The sequence below is a fragment of the Chroicocephalus ridibundus genome, chromosome 1, assembly GCF_963924245.1.
Source record: "Chroicocephalus ridibundus chromosome 1, bChrRid1.1, whole genome shotgun sequence".
Lineage (NCBI taxonomy): Eukaryota > Metazoa > Chordata > Aves > Charadriiformes > Laridae > Chroicocephalus > Chroicocephalus ridibundus.
In genome coordinates, this window is record NC_086284.1 from 103031110 (window position 1) to 103055406 (window position 24297).

At 45.4% G+C, this 24297-nt stretch overlaps 1 protein-coding gene across 2 annotated transcripts in view; it reads right to left on the reverse strand.

Moving 5' to 3' along the window:
• Window positions 1-19085: 19085 nt before the first annotated feature.
• The window catches only part of CLIC6 (chloride intracellular channel 6), a 34904-nt gene continuing 29692 nt past the window's right edge, over window positions 19086-24297 (reverse strand). For both annotated transcript variants that reach the window (XM_063345902.1, XM_063345892.1), the window contains 3 exons: window positions 23660-23766; window positions 22490-22671; window positions 19086-21090 (listed from right to left, as the gene is read on the reverse strand). In XM_063345902.1, the coding sequence (XP_063201972.1) occupies window positions 20929-21090; window positions 22490-22671; window positions 23660-23766 (451 nt within the window). In that variant the 3' untranslated portion in view covers window positions 19086-20928. The remainder of the gene's footprint in view (window positions 21091-22489; window positions 22672-23659; window positions 23767-24297) is intronic.

Consider the following 24297-nt stretch of genomic DNA (forward strand, 5'->3'; position numbering starts at 1 on the left):
TGTCTCCTTCTTCCCCACCTTCCTCAGGTATTTGGTTTAGGTACCAAACATCTGACTCAGGTCTTCCTGGAGAATGGCTAGGCCAGGGTGGATGGAAGAAGGAATTATTTTTCCCTGTCGGTGAGTAGAGGGACTTAACGGGGGAAGGAGGCGGAGGCCGTGACTGCCATGGACATGGGCCCTGGGAACATAAAAATCTAGGCTGCTACCACACCCATTTGGCCTCTCGATGCGATGTTAAACACAAACTGTGCGGATGGCCTGTGCTAAAAATGTTCCGGTCAGAGACTTGTAGTGGATCCTTCTAAGCCTCACGAGCTATGGAGCTGCGATGCCCGCCTTTTGGGGCAGGGAAGCTTCTTTGAAAGCAGACAGTCCCTCACAGCTCAGAGCACCTCCGGTTAGTTACAGACGCGGTTTTTGTCATGGTGTGTCCCTCAGAACGTGTGGAACGGCATAGCTGCTTCTCATTCGGTTGGTTTTGAGAGGCTCTGGCAAGTGAATGGTGGGTCAGAGCCCAGCCCGAGCTGTCCTGCCAGAGCAAGGCCTCTGCTCCCCAGAGACTCCTCAAGGGCACGGGCCTGAGCTAGCACACCGGGGTTTCGGGGCGGGCTTCCCGTCACCCCGGCAGCGCTGCAAGGCCGCTCCGGCCCCGCCGAGGTGGCCGTACCGCCGCAGTGGTCCTACTGCCGCCCTCACGGTCCCCGACGGCCCCCGGCCGCCCCCGCCCGGCCGCGACCCGCGGCTGAGGGAGCCGGGGCGGAGGCCGCTAGAGGGCCACCGCGGATAGCTGCGGGCCGCCGCCGGCCGAGGCCGCGCTGGCGCCGCCGGAGCTGCAGGCGACGGGCCGCCCCGGGGAGCTGGGACGGCGGGAGGGTCCCATGGCGCTGCTGAGGGTCCGGGGGAGCCCTGGGCTGGCCCTGCGGCCGAGCGAGCAGAGGGACGGGCCCGGGGAGGCACAGAAGGCGGCCGCCCGTAGTGCCGCCCGGCCTCGGCAGGAGCGGGGCCTGCTCCTGGGAGAAACAAGCGCCGCGGTGCCCTGAGCTGGCGCGGAGGCTGAGATAAGGATGTAGGGCGGTAGATAAGGAGGGCCTCGGGGGCACCGCGTCTGCTGTGGCCGGGTAAGGTGCCCGGCAGGCGGGGCTGGGCTCCAAGGGACGCTGCCTCAGTCCTTTCTGGCCGAGCCTGGCCTTGTGCGTTCCCAGCAAGGCGCTGCGTGAGGGGACGAAGCTTTATAAAACCGCAGTCTTGTCTAGCCTGGCTGCTGGCAGAGCCTCGCCATCCATAGGTGAGGATTTCCCCCAAACTCAGTACCTGCTCACCTCCCAGATACTTCGCTCTAGCTCTGCACAGCCAGGATGCGCTTTGTGATCCACAGGGATGGAGGGTGCGAGGATCAGGGTCTACGATTTATCCTTAGGCTGCCCTTTCAATGAGTTACCGTCTTCCACGGGGAACTGCAGCGTGGCGGGCCCTCAGAGCAATGAGAAACTGGAATTAAACAAATAGAAGTAGTTGTCAGGCATTAAAGCTAACAGTACCTGAAGTCTGAGCCCCCCACAACAGGGCTCTTCTGCTATTTGCCAGGAATCCAAAAGCTGTTTGATATGCTGTTAAATCAATAAAGGGAGAGGGGTGTGTTGACAAAATTCGTTTGGTGATTTGTTTGGTGTCTGTGAGCTTAGGAGGTAGCTTCTCGGTTCGCATGGTGCTGGCTTGCTGTGTTTGAATTAGAAAGGTCGTTACATGGAGTAGTAACTAGATGCCGGGCTTGAGGGGAGCACCGTAGGCAGGAAGGAGAACAGCCTTGGCCATTCACTGGGTCTGACAGTAGAGCCTGTGCAGCCCTGCAGCTCAACGAGGCTGCAACCGGGCAGTAGCAGGAGGAATGGATATAGGTTAGCGGTAGCGGCAGGAAGGGTAAAAACATGCTTTTCCTCCTGACAGAAGGGAAATTTCAAAAAGCCATTGACCTTGTCTGCAAAACATTTTCACCTACTGTGTTCATTGCTGCTGGATGAGATTTTCAAAGCCATTCCAAGGGTGTACATAGCTATATATCTCCTGTAAAAATGAACGGAATACATCCCTCTGGCGTTTCTTTTCAAGTTTCAGCCACAGAGCCTTTCCTCACTTCATCAGGGAAAAAGCCTGTCGCCCACTCTGCCACCGCGTGGGGGACTTGAGCAGCACGACTCAAGGGAAAGATGGCCTGCGAGCAGCCCAAAACACGGCATTGCAAGGAGTACGGGAAGTAAAGTCCGAGGAAGAAAAGGCTCAGACATAGCTGAGTTGAGATGGATTTTTTTGAAGTTCCTGACAACTGCAGGTTTCTAGATCTGAAGACGAAAACAGTTTTCTTAACTTAGCTTTCCTATGAGAGGCATTTCTAATTAACTCAATCCAAACCTGGCAGGAAGGTAAACAGTGTTGTATCTCTGGGCTTAGGCCTTGTAATTATGGCCCATTCAGAGATAAATCCTGACCTTTTCAGACAGATGGGCTAGCTGAGAATGCACGAGTCAGACAACCGGGACAACTATCAGCAGACAGATCCATAAATGCTTAAGGGGAATAAATTTTAAAAAGTCTTGATCAAAACTGTCAGGAGCCATAAATGCATCCAGATGGGCAATAGCTCAGAAGAACTTCCCATTGCCACATCAGAGACCTGGAAGCTTGGAAAATGTTGAAAGTTGACTGTAATATGAGGTTCAAAGCTAATAGGCTGGGTTGTCTGCAATATTGTGTTATGGCTCTAATCTCAGCAATGCATCAGGCGCCCTGGCTGGCTGATAGGAAGACTTTGACTCCTGAGGCAGGCCGATTCCTACTCCTTCAACAATAGGCAGAATATTAGTACTCATTCCTTGCCTTCCATTCTTTCACATCCAAACTTTTGGAGTGCCAGAGACTGTCATCCCAGATCTGTGAGATGGCTTGAGCCTTGTGACAGTGTGTTTCCAGTTGCATCTGGTGAGCTGTCCCTGAGATTTATGGCTTTTTTAGTAGAATCCAAACGGATCCAAAAATCATAAGTAGGTACCCAATAACAAACCGGATTGTTCAGATGTGTTTCTCAGATTTATCGATATCCTATCATCTACATGTTTGGTTTCATTTCAAGAGTAAATGAGTTCCCACATCACTGTGATTATAGCAAGTGTCAAAGAGGTTCACTGAAGTATTCCTCTTGGCAATAGCAGGACCTGTAAATGTCAGGTGGTTTTTTACAAACAATCTGGCAAGCAGTCTTTTTGATCAAACTTTGACCTAGATCTGAACGTAATCCCATATCCCATTCTACAAGTTCAAACACAGAGGCTGGGTTGTATCTCTAAGAAAGAGGCTAAACAAAGGGAGAGACTCAGTGACAATATTTATTTCTGATGAGCATTCCCAAAAGAAGAACAGATTATTTTGGTGATCAAAATCAGAAATTCTGATTTTCATACTGTCAGGCATTGAGTGTCCCTCCCCAGCATCTCCTGGGCCTTGATCATGGACCAGGAGCCTGATTTCGGCCCTGGCCTGGCCTCCCAGTCCTGCCCCAGCTGTGCTTGTCTCTAGCCCCTGTGCTGGCCCTGCATTGATCCTGGCTGTGGCTCACTACCTTGTTGTGTCGGAGGCTGTCGGTGGACCCTGCTACCAGCCCCTGCCTCTGTCCGCTGCTCTCAGACCCTGCAGGACGGTGTGTACCAGTGAGGGCACCACCTGTACTCATTTACCCTTTTCTCCTGGCTCCCTGTTGCTTGGGGATCATCTGGCCCTCGCTGCTCCCTGACAGGTACCCCGAGTAACAAAAATCACAACTAATAATTTAAAAAGTCTTGCAAACAACATCTTATGTCAACAAGAGACATTTGCACCCAAGACCAGTTAGCTTTTCTTGTAGGGGTATGTGTTTTTTTCATTTTAAATGCACCACAATTTGCACTGATGAGCTCTGCTGTTGATAGCTTCTGTAGGGAGGTCAAGGACTCACCAAATGTGGAAGTTAAACTGTTCATAACTTGGGCCAGCCCTTCTGAGGCAGAGTGAGTGAGGGAGCTGCTACTGCTGTTGACCAGGTTCTTCTCAGGACCTTGCTTGTCTCCAGAGTCATCAAGCATTAAGGGTTAAAATTCAATTTAAAAGAAGATTTATTAAATCCTGAAGAAGTTAATAGAGCTATGCAGTGAGAATCATAACCTTGTAATGAAAGAAAGTTGTGATCTTAATACAACATGGTTTTGGCAGGTTATAGTGGGAAATGTAGGTATACATTTTAATATTTGTGTTGTACAGTGGAAAGACTCAGAAAAGACCCCTAAGAAAGCTTAGCCTGTAGTACGCAGAGGAACCTAAGTAAAACAAGCCCTCTGAGATCTTCCCACCCAATTTCCTAAAATCCTTTACTTTGCCTTTTGGTTTGAAGGCGTATGCCCGGAGCTAGCCATCAGTGTTGTTTCTGATAAACGTTGCGCTAAGGAAAGGCAGGACCTACTACTTCTGTTTCTGGGTGACCTAACAGGGTGTCTAGAGAAGACATTTAAAAAACCTGTGGGGTTTCTTACTGAACCCCTTATGTCCCTTGTCTGAAACCCTGGTACAGCATTGAGCTGGGATGCTTCGTTTCATTGCCATGCTTAGCTTTTAACACTAACCAGTTCCAAACGTAGATGTAGTCTGACTAATTGTGGGTGTAACAAAGTAGGTGTATGTTCTTTGGCTTGCTGCAGGCCTTGAAAAAGAAGCTGTACAGTAAAGCATAAAACAAGTGCATTTTCTCAATTCCACATGTTTTCACAGGACAATATATTTCTTTATGGTAGAAAAAAAATTAACAGGCAAAGATTTACATACCTACTGCATACTGAAATGCCTTCTCTCTTTCACTTAGATATGCCTGTCTTCAATATATAGTAAACTTGGTTTCTCAGCAGCATTAATGCGTGTATTTTCATTGCTGTCCTGGGAGTAAGATACACATGAACCATAATTTCAAACACTGTGAGTTCAGACAGCTGCGTAACAACTAGAAGCAAGTCTTACTACTGGCCAGAGCCATACAAGTTACAGGCCTGGGCAGCTGCTTCTTCACGCGGTTCCAGAAATGCTGAGGTTTCTACACGGAAATGCTGCTGACCTGAGCTATCCGCCCAGTGGTGAAAATGGCCCCTGGCTGTGCAGTCCTGTTTGCAAGTGCGTTGTCAGGAGATTTATTTTTTTCCTTTGACAACTGTCAGCCTTGCTTTAACAAGCGGCCTAAAAGAGAGAGCAGTGGTCTCTCCACTCCAAGGAAATGCAAAAAAGTAAAGAGAACTCCATTGACTTCTGGTAGAGAAGAGGGGAGATAAATGAAAGGAATCGATGGGCAGGCCTGAGACGTGTTTACTTTGCATATATTGCTTTATTATGTTTGGGAGGCATTTCTGGTAAAAAGAGGAGCATAATTAAGCGGAGGAATGTTTGCAGTTGTAACCAGGGAGAGAAGTCTGGGCCAAGGAGCTACACTTCAGTGTCCCTGGGGTGAGTTGGTCACCCTCACCAGGGCAATAGAATCCAGAACTGGAACGCAAAAATTATAGCCTCAAAAAAAAATGAAACAACAAACCAAAATCAAAATGGCAGAGAGTCAAAAGAAAAAGGCTTTGATTAAAAATTTTCTTTAAAGGGTAGAATGGGGCAGAATCTGTTTAGAAGTCTTCTCCAAAGTGACAGACGAGAATTGGGTGAAGGGTTTCCTGAATGCACGGGATTGGGGGTAGTCTGAGATGTTGCATGCAGCCTTGCTGAAGAGCTGGAAAACCAGAAATCGTCCCTTAACACTAGCTTGGAGAGTGAGGACTGGCGAGAGGGAATGGCAAGGGAGCCCACAGCCTGAATCAGACCTTGCTGCTCAGCAAGATTTGACCAGCCCAAGCTGGAAGTGGGATGTTGCTGCAGGAGGTAGGGAAGCACCTGAGAGCTGAGCTAACCATCTTCCCCAAAACAGATGACTGTCAAATAGTAATATACCAGGAGGTAAATATTGTCTGCTATATTGTTTATCTACCTTTCTTTTTCTTCCATTAATAAAACATTGTTATATTAAGTCAACTGAGTCACGTTTGCAAATGAAGGAAATTAGCTTGCTGAGCACCAGAAAGTTTAGTTTTCATTTTCCCAAGCTTCTGGATAGGCATCTGGGTTTAGAAGTGACCCCTAGGATTTGGACTGAGCTCTTGTTGCCAGTCAAGTCACAAAAAAAGGGTTGTACAAGTAAATGAAGTTTATCCGGCCCTTCCCTGCCCAAGGCCTCAAACAGCAGCTTCAGCTTCTATCAAAACGATCCTGTCAAAACAATTCACTAGTCTCTTTCTTGTGGTTTCCTTAGCCAAAAGCACAGCAAAAATCTGTCCATACTCACCTCTGACCGCTTGCCCAAGCTTTGGTTTCAAGAAACTGCCAACAAACAGAAGGCAGTGTCATGCTGAAACGTCAGCTCACCTGAGATCAGTCACAAGCGACCAACAAAAGGCTGACAAAATAGCCACAGGAAGCATTTGGAGAAACACAGGGCCAGACAGGGTACTGTTTACTCAGTATGAACGAATTTGGGGTGAGGAGGTGTTGGGCTGGAGGAGTTCTTCAGAATGAAGCTACCAGGTGTCCTGAGGGAGCATTAGGTCAAGTGCATCCTTTCAGGACGGCTTAGTATTTTCTCGCTCAGTAAGAATACCAGTCCTCTCCCCCAGCTGTGCGCTTGCAACACATTTTACATGTGCTGGGGAAAAAACCCAACAATTTTTGTCAGGAAGGTAGGGGAGAAGAGAGTTGCTCTTTGTTCCCAGCACTGCTCTTGGCCCTCTCGCTGTGCTTGAGGAACCTCGCTTGGATTCCAGACTTCTTTCCCTGAGCCTCAGCAATGCTTTCCCTGCAGGAAAGCTGCAGTTTGTGAAGCAGAGAGGCCCCATTAGTCAGTGGGGGAACCCCATAAGTGTGCATATCGAGTCAGCTACATACTGCGTTGTGGTGGGCAGCGCAGCCCTGTGCCAGGACCACAAAGCAGCCTTTTGCTCGGTCAAATGGCAGTGCTCGCTCTAAGCTGCTTCTCTCACCCCAGCGTGGTGTGGGGACTCTTTTCCCCCATATTACACTGCCTGGATGCTGGGGAAGTACAGCCCAGGGTGTACTGCGATGTTCGGCTACCATTCTGCTACTGAGAATGCCCCTTGTAGCCTTTCCTCCGGTGCCAAATGCCTCTGGCACGCAGGAGGAAAGCTCTTGGCTATCACTCCCTGCAAGCTGAGGCAAGCCCTTGAACCAGTGGTATATCACTCCCACTCCACCTTTGGCTGCCAGCAGTGGAGTGATTTAGCCCTGCATCTGACAGATTCATCCAGGCTGGTTTCACCCCTATCTCACGTTTTCATTAAGTCCCCGGGAGCACATGACAGAGTCTGGAGGCTTTGCTATTTATTCAGTTCCTCACTGTTTGCTGTGCTGACAGCTGGCGTCACCGCTGTGTTTGAAATCTTGGCTCCTGAAGTAGTGGCCCCATTTCTTCTCTGCGCCTTGACGATGTGAATCCGGGCGATCGCCTGTGCGCTGCTGTTAGCAGTGACCGCTTCAATCCCAAAGTTTGCATACGCGCTTGAGATTCTCCTGTTCAAGCAGTGATAGCACTCAGTTAATGTGTTTGCTCGGGCAGAGAAAAGGCTTCTGACGTTGGCGACTTTATTATTAGAGTGGCACAAAGCAAACCCCAGAAAAAGACGTGTCACCAAATGTCAAAATGCAGGTCACTAAAGTGAAATCACACATGGAATTTGTTCTCTGGGTAATGAAGAAAGGCCAAGGATTTATAAGGCAGGAGATGGGACGGTTCACTTAACCAGAGAGAAGTTGCACGTGAAGGAGTTTTGACAAGCTCTGTCGACAGAGGCTTCGGCACCCAGAAGATCCTGTTTAACCACAATGGCAACCAACGTGTTGGCTAATATTCTTATCGCTGCGGTTATTTCAAATGGTTTTCTAGCAGCTGCCTCTCCAGTCATACCTGCAAAACCACAGCATCCAGCAGGTAAGGTCTGCTGTAGTGTGGAATCCCAGTGCTGTCCTGTGTTATGTCTTGGTAGGATACCAGTCTCCTGAAAATTTTTGTATTATGGTAGGGATTACTAAGATGCAAAGCAAGATATTCTCAGGTGGAATCACTCTCATAGCCCCACTGAAGAAACTGGCTTGCCGAAGATGCTGCATTCCTTTTAATAAATCCATTTTATTATTTAATATTTTTTCTTTTAAATTAAATAATGTAGTTATTTATTATACTTGAATATTATAATTATCTACTTATATTTATTTTTTATTGTTATTTAAGAATCCGTTATTATTTTGTGTATTAAAGCTGTGTACTTCGCAACAAACTCTATCATTGAGCTGAACTGTACCAGAGATCTGCATTTTCTGTAAGTGCAAGGCTACCTTTCTGAGGTAAACATATCTAAGAAGAAAAATTGGGTGTGAATCCAGCAAAACTGTAGATAGAGTTTTACACATGATATTGAAGAAGATCATAACACTTCTTTTTTTTTTCACCCCAACCAAGCTCAGAGGCAGATGTCATTGGAGATCCTTGTAGCAGATCAACAAGAAAGGATCCTGAAATTTTTGTCGTTGTTTGATGAAGCACAAAAAAGTGCCATTCCCGCAGCAGATCCTAGAATCGGTGGAATCAAAGGTAACTGCCAAAAAGTAACTGGCCTGGAAATTTGCAAATCCGCTACTTGTTTTGTAGAGCCAAGGTGGCGTGTATGGCTGATTCTGTGTGTGCCTTTTCCTATAAAGTATGTAAGGGCTGGCTAACAAAAAGTGCCAGGTACCTTTTTGAACGGGGTAAGGCTCGTCCTTATTTCCTCGACTGTTAAATGTGTTTTTCTAAGGAAGGGGTAGCTGTATGTTTGTCTGTGTGTTATGGGAAGATTTTTTGGGAAGGGGAGGTGGAACGGGAAAATCGTCCCCGCTAAAAGGTCTTATAGGCATGCAAGTTTTCAGAGTGTTGGAGATATTTCTCTATGACGAAATCCAAAAATGGAAAGGCGAGCAAGCTGTGAAAAACTTTACTGCAAGCAATATGTCATTGCAGGTGGTTTTTGAGTATTTTAAGGGCACCTCATTCATTAATGTTGGTTCTGTATGTTTTACTTGTAGTACAACTTGCCATGTCATTCAGCACTGGTGATACAGCATGAGTCAAATACTGAAGAGATAATGATCGTATCTGCAGGGCAGAGGTCATGTTTCAGTATAACTGGAAGCAAAAACACACTCAGGGAGGTAGAGAGGTTTAAACAAGAAACAAACCCACAAGCCACAGAATTTCCATTGACTTCTGTTTCGACCAGTGGTCTTTTGCTTTTAAATATGAGAAGAGGCTGCAAAATTTCTTTTACTAGGATTTGTAGGTCATGTTCCAGCTTCAGGTGGTGAATGCTACATAACCTCATTCATGTACACCATAGTATCATGCTATAAATGAGACCCTCCTAACTATATTCTAGTGTGTCAGATCTACCATCTGCCTGATTAAACAAGGATCTCACTTTGGTTATAAACTTAGCGCAGGTTCAATATTTGTCCATGGTCCTCTCGTAAAACTTTTCCACAAAATGACAGGGAATCCGTTTTAACTTAATGAGAGCTGAAAGTGTGCAAATGGAAACAAAGAACAGGATTTATGTTAAACTTGTTATTCACTGGACATGTTTCAATGAAGGGTGTAAGCCCGTGAGCACTGAACGCTGCTCCAAGTCATAGCGTGAACATCCTACATTAAATTTTGGTAGTCCATAAACAATACAAATTCTGCACAACGAAACCACCCGGCTAAACCCAAACCAAAAAGAGAGAGACTTACAGCTTTCTACGGTCAAATTTGGTAGATGTCTCAGCACGAGAGAGTTTTGTCTGAATTTTATGCCTCGTCTGTAGGCATCTAAGAAGCTTGTCTGCTCTGCAGTCAGCTCAATTAGACCGTGGTGATCCTCCAGAGCTGCCACAGTGCCCTGCAGGGTTTTCCAACAGAGGTATTTATCGTGAGTGGGCCTGAAACGATCTGGGTTTATGCTTGTATGACCCTGGTCATCCAACCTAGGTATTTCCGTACCAGGACAATTTCAAAGATCCTCTCAGAGCACAGAACTGCTTTCCTGGAGACACAAGACCACCATGTGTATCTTGAAAGGCAGCTTTTGCGTAAGGGGAAAAAAGTGGGTGAGTTTTTACAGTAGCAAAGCAACTGATGCAGCGCAGAAGAATACGGTTATGCCTCCCCAACTCTACTGACAGTTAATTGCCTTCCAGTTTAGTATTTGGAGTGTATGCTGTGGGCAGTTTTCTGATAGGTTCATCTACGTTGTTTCAAAAGCTGCATTTTGAGCAATATTATTTGCGGAATTGGTTTATCATGTGCTCACTGTGCAGACTGTTTACACACACATGACACCCTGGAGAGTAAATAGTGAGTACACTCCACTGTCTAGTGACTTTGAAAAGTTGGTTATATACTATTATATTCTTTGCTTCCTCTTTTCAGCTTTGGTCCCCTTTGAGTCAGCCTCAGAGAAAAGGAAAGTTATAACCATTTTCTAAACTGGAATTTTCATCACCCCAAGGTTTCCTTGAGGATTTGCCTAAAAATGTTCTCATCAGACTAACTTTGGTGCAGAAACCAAGCATCTTGTTTGAAATTGTGCAGTTTCTGTAAAGCCTGGAGCGTGTGAAAACAGGTAGCCCCACCTGAAACGGCTGTGTGAAAATAACTCAGCAGGTGCTGCGTGGCACCAAGATAGAATATTCTTCTCTCTCAGTGCCTTTGAAATTTGAAATCTCAAACATACCAAGCGTGTGTTGGATCTGAAATATCTCTCTACTAGGCATACGTGTATAGTATGGAGCACGGAGGTTTCCAAGTCTGAGCTCTCTCCACCCAGCCAGCAACAAGTAGATGTGTTCTGGGACTGCTTACACTTGCTTTGCTAGACATTTATTGTAGCAGACGTTGTTTTTACCCTCTGTCTGTCATTTAAAGGCCTTGTCCTTTGTGCATAACATTGTGTCTAGACGATTGTGACATCTCTTAAGAAGGGGTTTAAGGCTCTAAACATAAATTCGCCTCTGTATGCCTGATTTTGGTTTTCTTCAGTCTTTTGTGGTCTGTTGCTTATCTTGCTGGTTCTGGGTGACAGCAGCAAGGCAGTGTTCATCCACTGCACTGGCTAACCCAGACTTGAGTGGCAGTGCTTCTCTGTGCAGAGCAGGAGTAGGGATGCATTCACCCGGCACACACCTCATATTGCTCTTCTCAGGTCCACTGTCCACAAGCAGAGGCATTGACTGAAAGCCTCAAACATATTACGCACTTCGGTGGCTTTCTCATGGCTACCCTGTTTCCTACTGCTCCCGAGTTAGGGCTCAGACTCTCCATAATGCCTGCAAAAAGTTGCATGCTTGGAAACTTAACCTGAGCGGGAAGATACCTACATAAGCTCAGACTGAAAATAAGCCTTCTGGGCTGGTGTCTCAGGGCAATGAGAGACCCGGTCTCAAGCTGTAGCACCTTATCTGTAGTTAGGCTCTTACAGACCTGGTGTTCCCGTTGCTTAAGAAACCTGGGGACTTTTGCTGCTCTTGTGTAGCAGTAGCTAGTGGTTTGAGCACTTGTTCAAGAAGAGAGTTTTCAGGGTCAAATCTGTCTCCTATCTGAGCCACAATGGTGTTGTGAATCTCCAAAAAGCATCCAGTTACCAAGATCTCTGTCAGTCTTAACCATCGAACAAGTAGTAAAATGTTCATTGTGCTGTCAAGAAGTCAAAGCATCTCCTATCCACTTTGGAATTCTCAACAACTCAGTTGTTCGTACCCTAATCAGGGATGGAAGTCGTGCTGGAGGTGAAGCTGACCTTTGAGGGACACATGGTAATGCCACACTTAGACAAAGCCAAGCTGTGGGAAGAGCCAGCTCTGCTAATTTTTATTCATGGATGCGTCTTGTTAAATGACGGATCATGCTGAAGTGCGCAGGAAGCAGAATCATCATCTTCCAGAACAGCTTCTAACTATGTTACCTTTTTGCATTTCAGCTTATGCCAAGACGTATGGAAAGAAAGTTGAAACGGTGAGAACAGGCAGCTCTGTGTTTTCTCTTACTTGTTACTCTAGTTGTTGTCTAATACCCATATAACTCTCATCATTATTCAGTAAAATAAGCAACGCTGTGTTTTGTGTTTCCTGGATTGCCAGTGTTCTCGGTTTCTAGAGGCTGCCTCACTGACGTTGCCCTGCACGTGTATTGTTTTGGACAGGAAGGTGTAAATGAAGGTCCATCTGATCTTCCATCTGAACCGAGCAAGGACCTCCTGGAAGTAAGTCCTTTACATGGGAAGAACTTCTGGAAGCCTTCACTGCCAACCTCCTGGAAAATTAAGAGAGGTGAGACCTAAAGAGTGATGCTGTACCTTGTCTAGCCAGTTAATGGGTCACTTTGGTACCTAGGCTAGTGTTGTAGAAAGTGCTAGAAGTGTCTGGCTAAAAAAAATGTCTGGTGTAAACCATAGGTTTTGCGCTGAAATACTTTCCTTTAACATATATCCACAGGCGAGACATCGGTTAAGTCTCTAGGCCCATCCAAACTCTGGGTTCATACTAATCATGCCAAGTGTTGATGAGGCCCACAACAAAGAGGGATCTTTCTGGGCCATGAAAACCTTTGAACAGCAACCAGAGAGTAGACGTTTTAGCCATTATCAAGTTGAACCAGATCTGACCTCATATTGCCAAAGAGAACAGATGCACAGCTCCCCATGTACTTACAAGAAAGTATCTCTCAGGAAAGCTCTGGTGTGTGAGAGACCTCACTTCACCACAGTTTGCCTCATGTCTCTGGGCCAGAAACATTTTCTTTGTACCTCCTTCAGTCCTTTGGGTGTTAAATGAGAATAACAGCTTACCTTTTGTGACAAGGGTGTTGTGGGTGTGAGTATACTTCTGAGGCATTCAAATGCTACAGCAATAGGGGTGAGATAGGAAGCTGGTTAGAAATTGTTTCGACATTTTTTTTGGCATGAAATCTTTTGGGATTATTTTTTAAAAGACATCTCATTTTTAACTGGCTTTCAAACCTTTTAAAATGTCAACTTTACAGATGAGATGTTGTTTTTAATCCAGATGAATGATGTTGACTGATCCCCCATTCAATTTTATAATCTAATTTAATGGCAAGTTCTTAAATCAGGGGAGAAGAAGGGTGTTCCATTTACAACTTCTCCCACTCCTATTTCGGTCATGTAATTTCTTATGAAGTAAAGTATTGTTCCTGAACACTTACAGGCATATTCTTCAGAGAGAAAGATGGATAGAGGGAGGTTGAATTCTGACTGAGCGAAGGGGCACAAAACCTTAAAGGCACTCTGTGTGTGTGTGTGTAAAACGTTGTTTATACCAGGTACATGCAGTACAAATACTGCCTATTACTCAGAAAGAGCATCTCCCTGCCCTTGTTTCTGTTTACCTCTTTTAAAATTTTTTTTGTTCTTTCATCTTCCTTTTTTCCACTTCTCTCTTTTCTTCTTGTTCCCTTCTAGTTCCTGTGCTTTCGATTTATATTCCCGGTAGGTATATAAATCAGTAATTTAGTACCTAACTAGCAGTTCATAGCCCAGAGTGGGAGTGAGAATCCCAAGTCACCTTTTTCTTTTTTATGATTTGCAGTTAATTATTAGCCTTCTGCTAGTACAGAAAAGCAGGCAAACCAGAAGAGGGAACACTTAGTCAGTTTATGCTTCCAAAGGTCTAATTCATGATTTTTGCAGCTGAGGAGACTGATAGTGGTAGATGTACTTCACTTTAACAGCACTTCAACATTGTGTAACACACGTTTGATGTACCGGAAGATTTAAAAAAACAAGTAGCAAGCAAAAAAACAATTGTATAAATTAAAGTGGGCAGAGTAATGTTTTGAAGCTTGTTACATCTTGGTGCCTCTTTCTGCACAATGAATGCAGGACCAACTCCAAACATGCAATGACACCCTCAGTCCTGCCCAAAGCTGCCTTTGGGTGGGATCTCCTGATTCTTGCCCCTCTTACAGTGGGGTTTAAGCACAACATGAGCCGTTCACCTCACTTGCATATCACACTGTAGGGCCAACTGAATTTGCGTCCCCTCTGATCTATATCTCTGTGGGCCCTGGGAGAGCTTTTGCTCAAGGTGTGCACCCAGCCCCAGCTGGCACGAGAGCTGAGCGAGCAGCTTCTCTGCATGCCCTAGGTAGAGACTCTGTGCTGCTTATGCCAGGGGCAAGAAACCCACCCTTCGAATAAGGAAAAGGAGGATGGAGACTAAAGCATTCCAGTGCCTTCCCACATTTATCGAGAAGCAACTCTTAACTCGGTGAGAACCCCCTTGCTGTGGTATTAGGGGTGTGTCTACATGATACCAGCAGGCTAGTGGGGATACCCCCACTCCACGGTGAAGCAGCGTGCTCTAACCTGGACAGAGCATCATCTTGGTGAAGAAAACCAGGGTAACTTAGGCACGTTGGATAGCTGAACCAGGTTAGAGTGCTGTCGCACAAGCCTGCAGAGCCAAGGTGACTGTCTTCATGAGGATGCAGGAACATGGTTAGCTGCTACAGCTGCTCTCACCTCTGCAGCCGCTGTGGTTCAGCAGGCTGCCTGTTTTATCAGTTCATTGATGCAGTTTTCTGGGTGTGCCTTTGCTACCACATTTCCTGAGGCACAAAATTTGTCTAGAATGAGATGGAAGAGGGAGGGAGGAGGTGGGGAGAGGCCTTCAGTTTAGCTCAAATTACATTCACAGTGATGTGAGCTCTATCAGAGGAGGGTTTGCTGATACCAGCAGAGGAGCAACTTTCAGGTAGACTTGTACTGATGCAGTGGTAGGACTTTCTATCCACATCACAAGGTATTATAACGAATACTCTTACTGTATGGACACATCCTCATCACCTTGCAGCCTGTTAGCTCAGACATCCTTAGGCACAGAGGTGCTTGTAACACTCTATCTGCTACAGTACAGTTAGGTGCGAGGCACACAGAGCCTGTACGTTGTGCCAGGGGGATCTGAGACGCAGCATCCTCCTTGCAACCTGTGTAAGGTCCGACTCCCTGTAGCCTCTCATGTGAGTATGGCTTCATTACCTGGAGCGATTTACAACTATTTCAGTGTCCTACAATGGAGTGAACTGGAAGATCAGTTCTGTGATTATTCCTATAGGCAAAGGAGCAGCAGAGTTTTCACCTCTAGAGACCCCTTGTCTTCACTGCAGATCACTCAAGTGAAACTTTTAGTGGCTTGGTACTTATCCTAATGTTCTCAAAATGAAGAACAAAAAGTTGAATGAAAGCAGATTTTCAAATATTTTTCATCAAAAGAAGACACAGGTTGAGTTTACATTTTGTTTTACATCTTAATCTTGAGTTGAAAACCAAGGTTTATTATTCTGTGGTCTTCGTTTCTTCTCTAGCACTGCTACTTCTCATTTTTCTCCTTTCATCACTGAAAAAAATAAAATAAAAGGGAATGGAATGATAAAGGAAGAAACCCAAGAAAAACAAATGCCCTTAGTTTTTGAAAAGGAACATTTATTTTGATTTTCGTTCATTGGTTTGATTTAATCAAAAAGTTGAACAATTTTCAAATTTCCAAATAAGACTCTTGTTTCCCTTAGTTCATTTCCAGAAGAGATTTTTCTGTTTGCATTCTGCTCATCAATAAAAACATCTTAATCAGCAGGAGTCCAATTTAGGCCAAGACCTGGAAAAACCTTTCTCCTTCCCTTCTTTGCAGCTTGCTAGTGCAGGAAAACTGGATGCTGGTCTGAGCTATACATAAGGAAATCCAGTGGGTTGTTTTATCCCATAGCTCATGAGCAGGGCCTACATTTGGATCTTTATCCCATGAGACAGCTACGAGTAGTTCAGGAATACAATGTCAATTAAGGCTGTTGACTGGAGAGCATAGCAGTGAGCCATGGGGCAAACCTCTGCTCTCCCAGCCCTGCCAGGTATTCAGGATCTCTCACCAGGAATCTCAGTTTGTAGGGCAGCAGCTCCCGTGCGTGGTCAGTAAAGTCACGGTGAGCACCCATAGAACCACTACGAGCCTTTGGGTAGCTTTTAAGGGTCCATGGGGGGTATCTGGGTGGCTGGAAGCGCTTAGGTGGTATCAGCACTTGGGGTGGCTGGTTGAGAGGGATGTTTGCTAACCTGGTCAAGGCTCTGCCACACTGTGGATAGTTTCTGTTGACTTGAACATTCAGGGTCATGCCTCACCTTAGCACTTGACTACTAGTTCTTGACAGCTTAGAAATAACCTTTCTAATAACCTAGGGAAAAAATTTGCTTTTAAACTAAACTTCAGACAGTTGTAAAGAGCTTGTGAAATTTAGATATTTGCTTATACTCAAACAAATAGCATGTTGATGCACATGAGGGATAGTAACTTGCTTTCATGGGGTTTATTTTTTTACTGCTTTGAAGCTGTTTTAAAAAAAAAAAAGAATGCATAGGGGGAAACATGTAACAGTTAGTTACCCCGCATTTGATTTTATTTCAGTGTGCTTTTGGAAGTACTGCATTGAGCGCAAGTAGTGCTTAACCTTCAAGTTGATGGGTCATGCTGAAGACTAGGATACTGACGCTGAGAAAGAAACCTTCAAACCTTGAAGAGTTTTCTACACAAGTGGTTGAAGATCAATTAATTAAGCAACTGTATGACCATATTTGCCTTGCGTATAATAGGTGTCTAAAAGGGAAATGTAGAAAATTGTATTTAAAACAGTAATATAATAAAAACGGTTTTTTTGTACAAGCAACACCACACAGAAGACTACTTGTGCTAATAAGCATTTGGAAATCAGTAGCCCTATCTCCACAAACATGCCTTTAAGTAATGGAACATGACCTCTGCCCTGGCATGGGATCAAGCACTACAAATGTGTGTCTACATATTACATCTTATTGCACGTCAAGGCCACTCAGACGACTGGTGATACTCTTAACACCACAACTTGCTTGCTTTCTCTGTCTCATCTAATTTGTTCTCTAGTAAATTGCCTTAAAAATACCCTTTCAATAGTCTTTTAAAAATAGAATAACTCAAATGTGGACAAGGGTATTTTCTTAAAATAATCTGTTTTGAGAAGGTCCAGACTCAAGAGGCTCAAAATGTGTAGAAGGTACAGATTCATTTAGTGTACACTCAAAATGTGTAGCAGATGATACATATTCATTTACTGTGGAATTGTGCAGACACTTTAGCTCACCCCATCCCAGGACAAATGAAGTGACTGCAGTTTTCTGATGCTCTGGGTCATTTCTGTGACTTCGCTACCCACATCTTCTCCCTGCATTGCCAGAAATATGCAAACACCAACCATAAAGTGCTGGTTTAGGTAGCATCATGTGTGCCCAATGATCCTTCATGGAGGGCTGGAGCCATGAGTAAGAGGAGTAAGGAAACCACAAAACATTAGGTTTCAAAACTATCAGTGGCCACAGGCATTTAATCAAATATCCTTCCAAGCAATATCAGATTTTAAGTAAGGAAAAAATACCTCTGTTGAGTGTCTGAGGCTTTTTTTCCCTTTACCTGGCAGTACTGGAAGTGCAGGCATGTGACTCTGATGAAGTCTTGGAAAAAGAGGACGAGGGCGGTTAAATGAATGATCCGGAGGGAAAAAGAAGTTTCATGGTGTCAGTAAACCGTAAACACGGGCATAACACAAAGCAGCATGCCGTTTCAGGCAGATGTGTCTCTTGCCCTTTTCAGTTAGCAAGGACAAAGAGCTGCCGCTGATGCCTGGCACACCAGCTCCTGAGCTGCAGCCGGCTCCGGGTGCCAACACGAGTGCTGTGGTTGGGTTGGGAAAGCAGGCAGGGGCAGGCCATGGGGCAGTTGTTACTATGGGTCCAGGAGAAGGAAGCCAGTGTGGGAGCTTATGGAAGAGAAAGGTGATATTTATTCTAACTGGCATGTAGTTTACTGACTTTCGGTGTCCCATGGGTCACCTGCACCCAGATGCCCACCCAAGCGGTCTGTGTCTGAGGTGGCGGGCCAGTGCTGCTGGCTGTCATGTCCTGGCATGGGATTCTCTGCTGGTGGCAATAAGCTGTTTTCTGGATGTGCCTTTTATACACCCTAGGGATCTGACAGGTTCTTTAAGTCAAAGGCAAAATTCCTGCATCCCATCGTTGTGTGGTTTTCTTTATCAGGATGTTTTATGGCTCCCCTCCTGTTCCTCCTCGTCTCCTTACCTTAGCTTGAGGCTTCAGTTTGTTCTTTGCCTTCTTGCTATCCGGTCCTTTGAATTAATTTGCTTCTACAGTGCTCCATAGCAATTAGCCTCTTCCTTTTTTTAACCCTTGTTGCTCTGTTTTTTTAGTGCTTTCACACACACATTTTCATTCGTCTTCAGCAACCTCAAGACTTGTGTGACAAATACGCTGACCTGTGCCAAAGAGCATTGCTCTCACCAATATTCAGGCATGATTTGGAGGGCCACCACCCTGTTTCCAGGAGGTAGAAAAGAGCCGTACAGATGTGACCCACACACTGCTTTGTGCTCTCAGGGCCAGAGAATCGCTCAGGCTCTCTGTTGCTAATTGATGATTAACAGTCATAACTGTATATATGGTGAGAAGGAAGAGAGGGCCAGGAGCAGGCTCATGCATTTGGATTCCTCCAAGAGCTGCCAAGCAGTGTGGGCAGTCGCTGGCTCTTTTGGATCATCCCAAGTGGACCTTCCCAAGACCAAACAGTTATAAATGTGGCCAAACCCAAACCTGCGTGGATGTGGGACAGTTTGTGCGAGGTGGTCAAGGATTATGTCCTGGCCCTTTGTTTTTTTATTCAGCAGTAATGGGAACCACCAGTGTGTATTGCTCCCAAGATCTCACGGGAGGTCCATGACATACATGATTCCTCCAAAATCAAAGCTGGTTTAAATTTTGCCTCTTATTTCTTAAAATCCAGCCCACTGTTGCAATGCATCTTACCAGGAAATTGACAAGGAAATAAAGACAGAACACCATTCCAAATACTTATGAATTTGTATATTTTCTGTTTAAATTTGTAAGGCATATGAAAAGAGCATACAGATTTAATTTTTTATATATTTTATATATATATATATGTATGTATTTGAAAATACAAAGTAACAGTTAGTAATATGTGATGAGTCACTGCTTAGCTATCAACCCCGATATGAGAATTCACAATTGAGGGCGGGAGGGGAAAGGTATTGTGTCTGTTTTCTCTAAAGGCAAACTAAAACTGCATATTGAACAACGCTTACAAATAATTGTGATAATAGCACATTTGCATCAGAACTGTGTAGTTTGTAAGACGAAGATATCACAGACACAACATATCTGACACCAGCTACTACCTTAAACGCTTTGTTAGAAAGCAAGCGTGTGTTTGACATGGACAAGGATGAATGACTAGTCTACAACAATCTTTTTGCGGATATAGGTGCTACAAAGGCTATTTTTAGCCATTTTCACATCTGTTTTGTTCATACAGGCAAAATCCATCAGAAGGAAACTTCCAGGTGACCCTATGACTAAAGCATTGCATCCTCTACTCTTGTGTGCTTGCTGAGAGCCTGCTCAGCAGAAAGCAGCTGTGGAGATCACTTTTTGTAGTCCATACGTCTCTAATAGTGCTCTCCCTGATGCTAGAGGGTGTTTCTTATCAGTACTGGCTGGCTTGAACACGGGCTCATGCAAGGCTGGAGGAGTTCATCTAATCCACGACCCCCGCCTAAGGCAGGAGGTAGGTCTACCGTGTTTCTGATGGATGCCTGATTGATAGATACATGGATAGATGTTCTGGTAGATATCTGATAGATACCAGGTATCTATCAGCTGTAAAGCTCTCAGTAATGAAGTCCTAACAGCTGCCCTGGGAAAGCCAATATGCTGGAGCTCAACCAGGAAAAGGAAGCATAGAAGGACTGTTTCTTTCTTAGACCCTCTCCTCCCCTTTGCTTTCCAAAACCAAATGAGAGTCATGGAAGGACGACCAAGAAAGATACTACGTCAGTAGCTGGGGACAAATGTTCACACATTTCTTCTGTCTACAGTGACAAAGTCTCTCCCACCTCCCTTGTCAAATATCTACTATCAGATAGGCCACAGGCCAGTGACAGTCTGTGTTCCTCTCTTAGGGACCATCAGGAGGGAAGTTTGATGGGTTATGCAGCCCTGAGAGAGAAGGCAGGAATTTTTATTTACTTATTTATTTTTCATACCAAAGCAGACTCACACAATGTGAAAAGGAGTCATTCTTTGTTGACCTGCCCTGCAGGTCTCTAGCACAGAGGAGAGGGCTTCTGGGATGTCAGGTGTGGTCCCACCTACAAGCTGGCCTCTCTCCTGGGTTAACTGCTGGCTTGTGGCCCTCTGAGGCTTGCAGAGAAGCAAACAGAAACCCTCCCGGTAACTGTGAAGTTTGGCAACAACTGTGAAACAGAGATCAGAGGCAGCAATAATGACAGGTTAAATGCGTGTTAGAAACAGGGCTATCTCTTCTCAAAATTCAGCAATTTAGCATAAGTCACTAGTCTGTAGTATTGCTATAATTGTGTGACCTACACTGTTTCCCTAACTTCAACAAATGCTTTAATATTGACTGATGCCTTTAACTTGCAATGCACAACAGACGTTCATGTGTGCAGACATCTGTACAGACACACAAACATATACATATATAATTTAAGAATGAGCAAATAATGCTATACAATCATTATAAAAGAAGGATTGGCCAATAGCAGAACTTAAAATTACACTGCAGAATGTATGCTGGCTTTTGTTTTTTCCATCTTGGCTGGTGCCCATCTAAATCTCAGAAGTAATAAAGAACAGAGGCTTCTTCTGTTTACTTCATTCTCTTTGCAACATCCAAATACGCGTACTCAATTTCTTGATCAGCAGGACAAGTGTTTGTAAATTCATCTCTTGCATACGCATTGTTCAAGTATCTTGAAATCCCTGTCATTTCAGGTGGAAAATCAAAATTTCTGTATTTTTTTGCAACAACCTTTTATTAAAAAAAAAAAGAAAAATACCATTACACACATGGTCAAAAAAACCCCAAGCACCAGATCTACTCTTTATGCACATTTTTAATTTTTAATGTGTAATTCTGTCATTATATGCAACGTAGGGGGAAAGGAAAAGGAAAGACAAAAGAAAAACAGAAGACATGGGATGAAGAAAGCTAACTAACAAGCTAACTCACTTAAAAGGATTTATTTGGTATAAATATTCTGCTAGAGCTACGCAGAGCTATGTGGGCCAGTAGACCACACCTGGAAGAGATGCGGCTCTCAACAGCAAAAGAGCTAGCATAAACCAGAATTAACAGAATAATCTTACAGCAATAAACTGGCCCACACTTGGATACTTTCACTGAAACAGAAAGGGAAAACTTGAATTAAAATACTAAATTTCAAATGGCTAGGGAAAACAACTGTTGCCCAATAACCAATCCCTCCCTGTTGGCCAGCAAGGATGGTGTGATGTTCATCCTTCATCATCCTTCAGACGTTCACCTGACACAAGGTGATTCTCTGCTGACCCAGCTACCTCTCACGCTTCACTGTGCCTGAGCTTTGCGTGGGTGTGGGAAAGGGCTCGTTCCCTTGCTGCTCTCCCTGGAATAGGTTCAACCAGGACATCTCTGGGGAATGTTTTCACTTGTGGAGGTGTCAGAAAGCAATTCCATCCACTCTTCCTCTGGCAAAATAGTAGTCAAAAGGGAAATTTCTGAAGTGACCTTCTCTGTTTATTTGAAAACCGATGAATTTCCAGTGTGGCCATATCTCTTCCAGAGCCTGGTGGGCTCCAGAGTAGACCAGGGATGGGCTGTGACAACACCCAGACATCTCAGTCACCAGGACTATTAGGTGTGTGTGGACGCTCCACAGCCCTGCAAGAAGAGGCTGGGAGCCTTGGCTGGAAGGCAGTGGGTGGTGGCTACCCTGCCAGCGTTAGTGGTACTAGTGGTGATATTCAACAAAGCAAGAATTTTGCATTAAAGGTGGGAGAAACACGTTTGAATTTCATTTTTTGATGGCTTCTCGAATTGGCAGGGCCAAAATAATTTAACCTTACTGGTCCATGGCACTTTGCATCTGAAATGGAAATGAAAACAGCTCTCTACAGCACTGAATACGGCACTCATTTCATACTTGTGGGAGGCTTAGCCACTGCAGTCACAGCCCAGATAGGAAACCAGATATTCTAGTTCCAGAGTCACCCATTTGAGGATCAGCCTAGCTTTGCTGTAATGAAATGGCCTTGTGCATTAGCATTCAGTGTCCCTACACAGCTACTGTGTGGCCTCAGAACAGATAAAGGATTTCTCCGCCTTTTAGAAAAGGACTTGAGCTTCTGTGTCGCACTTCTCTCCAGGAAGCTAAAAAGCAAATCCAAACCTTGATTATATGGAGCTTTGGTAGGAGGTTGCAATCCGCTAAGGTGAGCTCATCTCCATCCAGGAACTTCCGGCTGGAAACAGTGATATCCTCAGTGCTGTAAGCATCAATTTCATCAGGCAAGGGGCTATTTAAATAGTTGTCCAGCTTCCTCAGGGCTTTAAGCAAAGATTTTTCCAAATCTAGGTTAAGACAATAAAAACGTCATTCAAGCCTGTACCAAGGTCTCTCTGACACCAAGCAGAAAGGCGACTCCTGCATCCTGTCTTCTGGCATCAACCCAGCTCGCAGACAGCCGGCCATGCCAACTCCTGCAATTCCTTTATCCAAAGCTTAAAACTTAATGCTGGGATAAGAGCCCTAAGTAGCTAAAGGGGCTTCTGAGAAAAACCAGACTGGGGCTGTGTTACCAGAAATGGCTCCGCAGACATCTCTGCGGGGTGTGCTTTTGCAGAGTGGCCCGGCAGAGTGGCTCTGCCTTCACATTGGCTCTTGCCTTGGGAGCCACGGGGCAAGTGCCTGCCCACAAGCAGGACAGCAAGGCTGGGGGCAACGACGGCGAGCCACCAGGATGCCACTTTGGGGTATACGGGAAACTGGCCTGTGAGTCCTGTGCTCCTTGCACAGGAGTGGGGTCGGGGCAGCAGGGGCTGGCAAGGGTTGGCTGGGGGTTTCATAGGCTGGTGGTGCCCCAGTGCCACTGGGGAGAGGGGAGAAGGCAACAGCAAGAGGAACAGGGCTGAGACCTAGAGGACAGAGAGTAGTTAACGCATGGCAGTAGTGAAGCTCCTGCTCCAGAGAGACGTGCCACGGGGCTAGAGTCCTCATCGCTTACACAAATGGAGTGGGAAGGTAAGGTCTCAGCTCAAGCGGGCTGTGCTTTTAGCGGAGCTGTTGGGAAGGTGCAGCGTTACGGGCTTGAGAGCTGAACAAACAAGGAGGAGCTGGAGCCGGTGCTCCCGTGCTGGCAGTGGTATCTGCCTAAACTAATTTTGGGAATCCCCAGAGCAGAGAGTGAATAGGCATGGATTTCCACAGCTTTTATGCTCTGGAAAATGACTGTTTAACTTAAGCTGTAAATGGGATATCTCCAGCACAGTATGCTAGAACTGTGTAGCTCTAAATTCTTCCAGCAACTACCAGGGCTGATGAAAGGGCTGCAGCACATACTTTCATTAGCATCCTTTCTTGGGTTCTTTATGAACGCAGAGAATTTTGCAAACACGTCATTTCCTGCAGAGTTAGACTCGGGGTGGTTCGGTGCAAGTTTGGGATACCTGAGGAGTAAAAAGAAATGAAAAGAAGTTATATGAGTAGCCTTTATTTTCATCTCCACTAATTATTTAATATACATGATTGACACTGCAGCCTCACAATATACGGCCACACAGGACTCTCAAAGGGAACCATCCTGAACTAGAAATCACTTAGCAAGTGCAAATTTAAACCACATGGTTAAATCATGTGGATGACCTCCTTTTCCTGAGGGGGGTGGGAAATGACGGTTGTGGCTGCAGATATTGCCCAGGCAGCCCAGTGCCTCGCACAGGCCTCATCCACTGGAGGTGAGGCTGCATGGAGCGTGGCTCCTGCCACGAGGAGGGAGGAGAGGAGGGAAAGTCCCTGCTCACACCAGCGCCTGCTCCAGGCTCCCAACCTCCTCGCCTGGCCATCAGCAAGCTCAGAGCGGCTGGTTGGTCCAGCAGCTGTTGTTGCCAGGGGCAGATAGGAAGGGAAAAATGGAGGGGAGCAGCTGCTTGCCTGGTTTAGGTCAGGTTTGGCGGCTTGAGAAGGCAGCGCCATGGTGG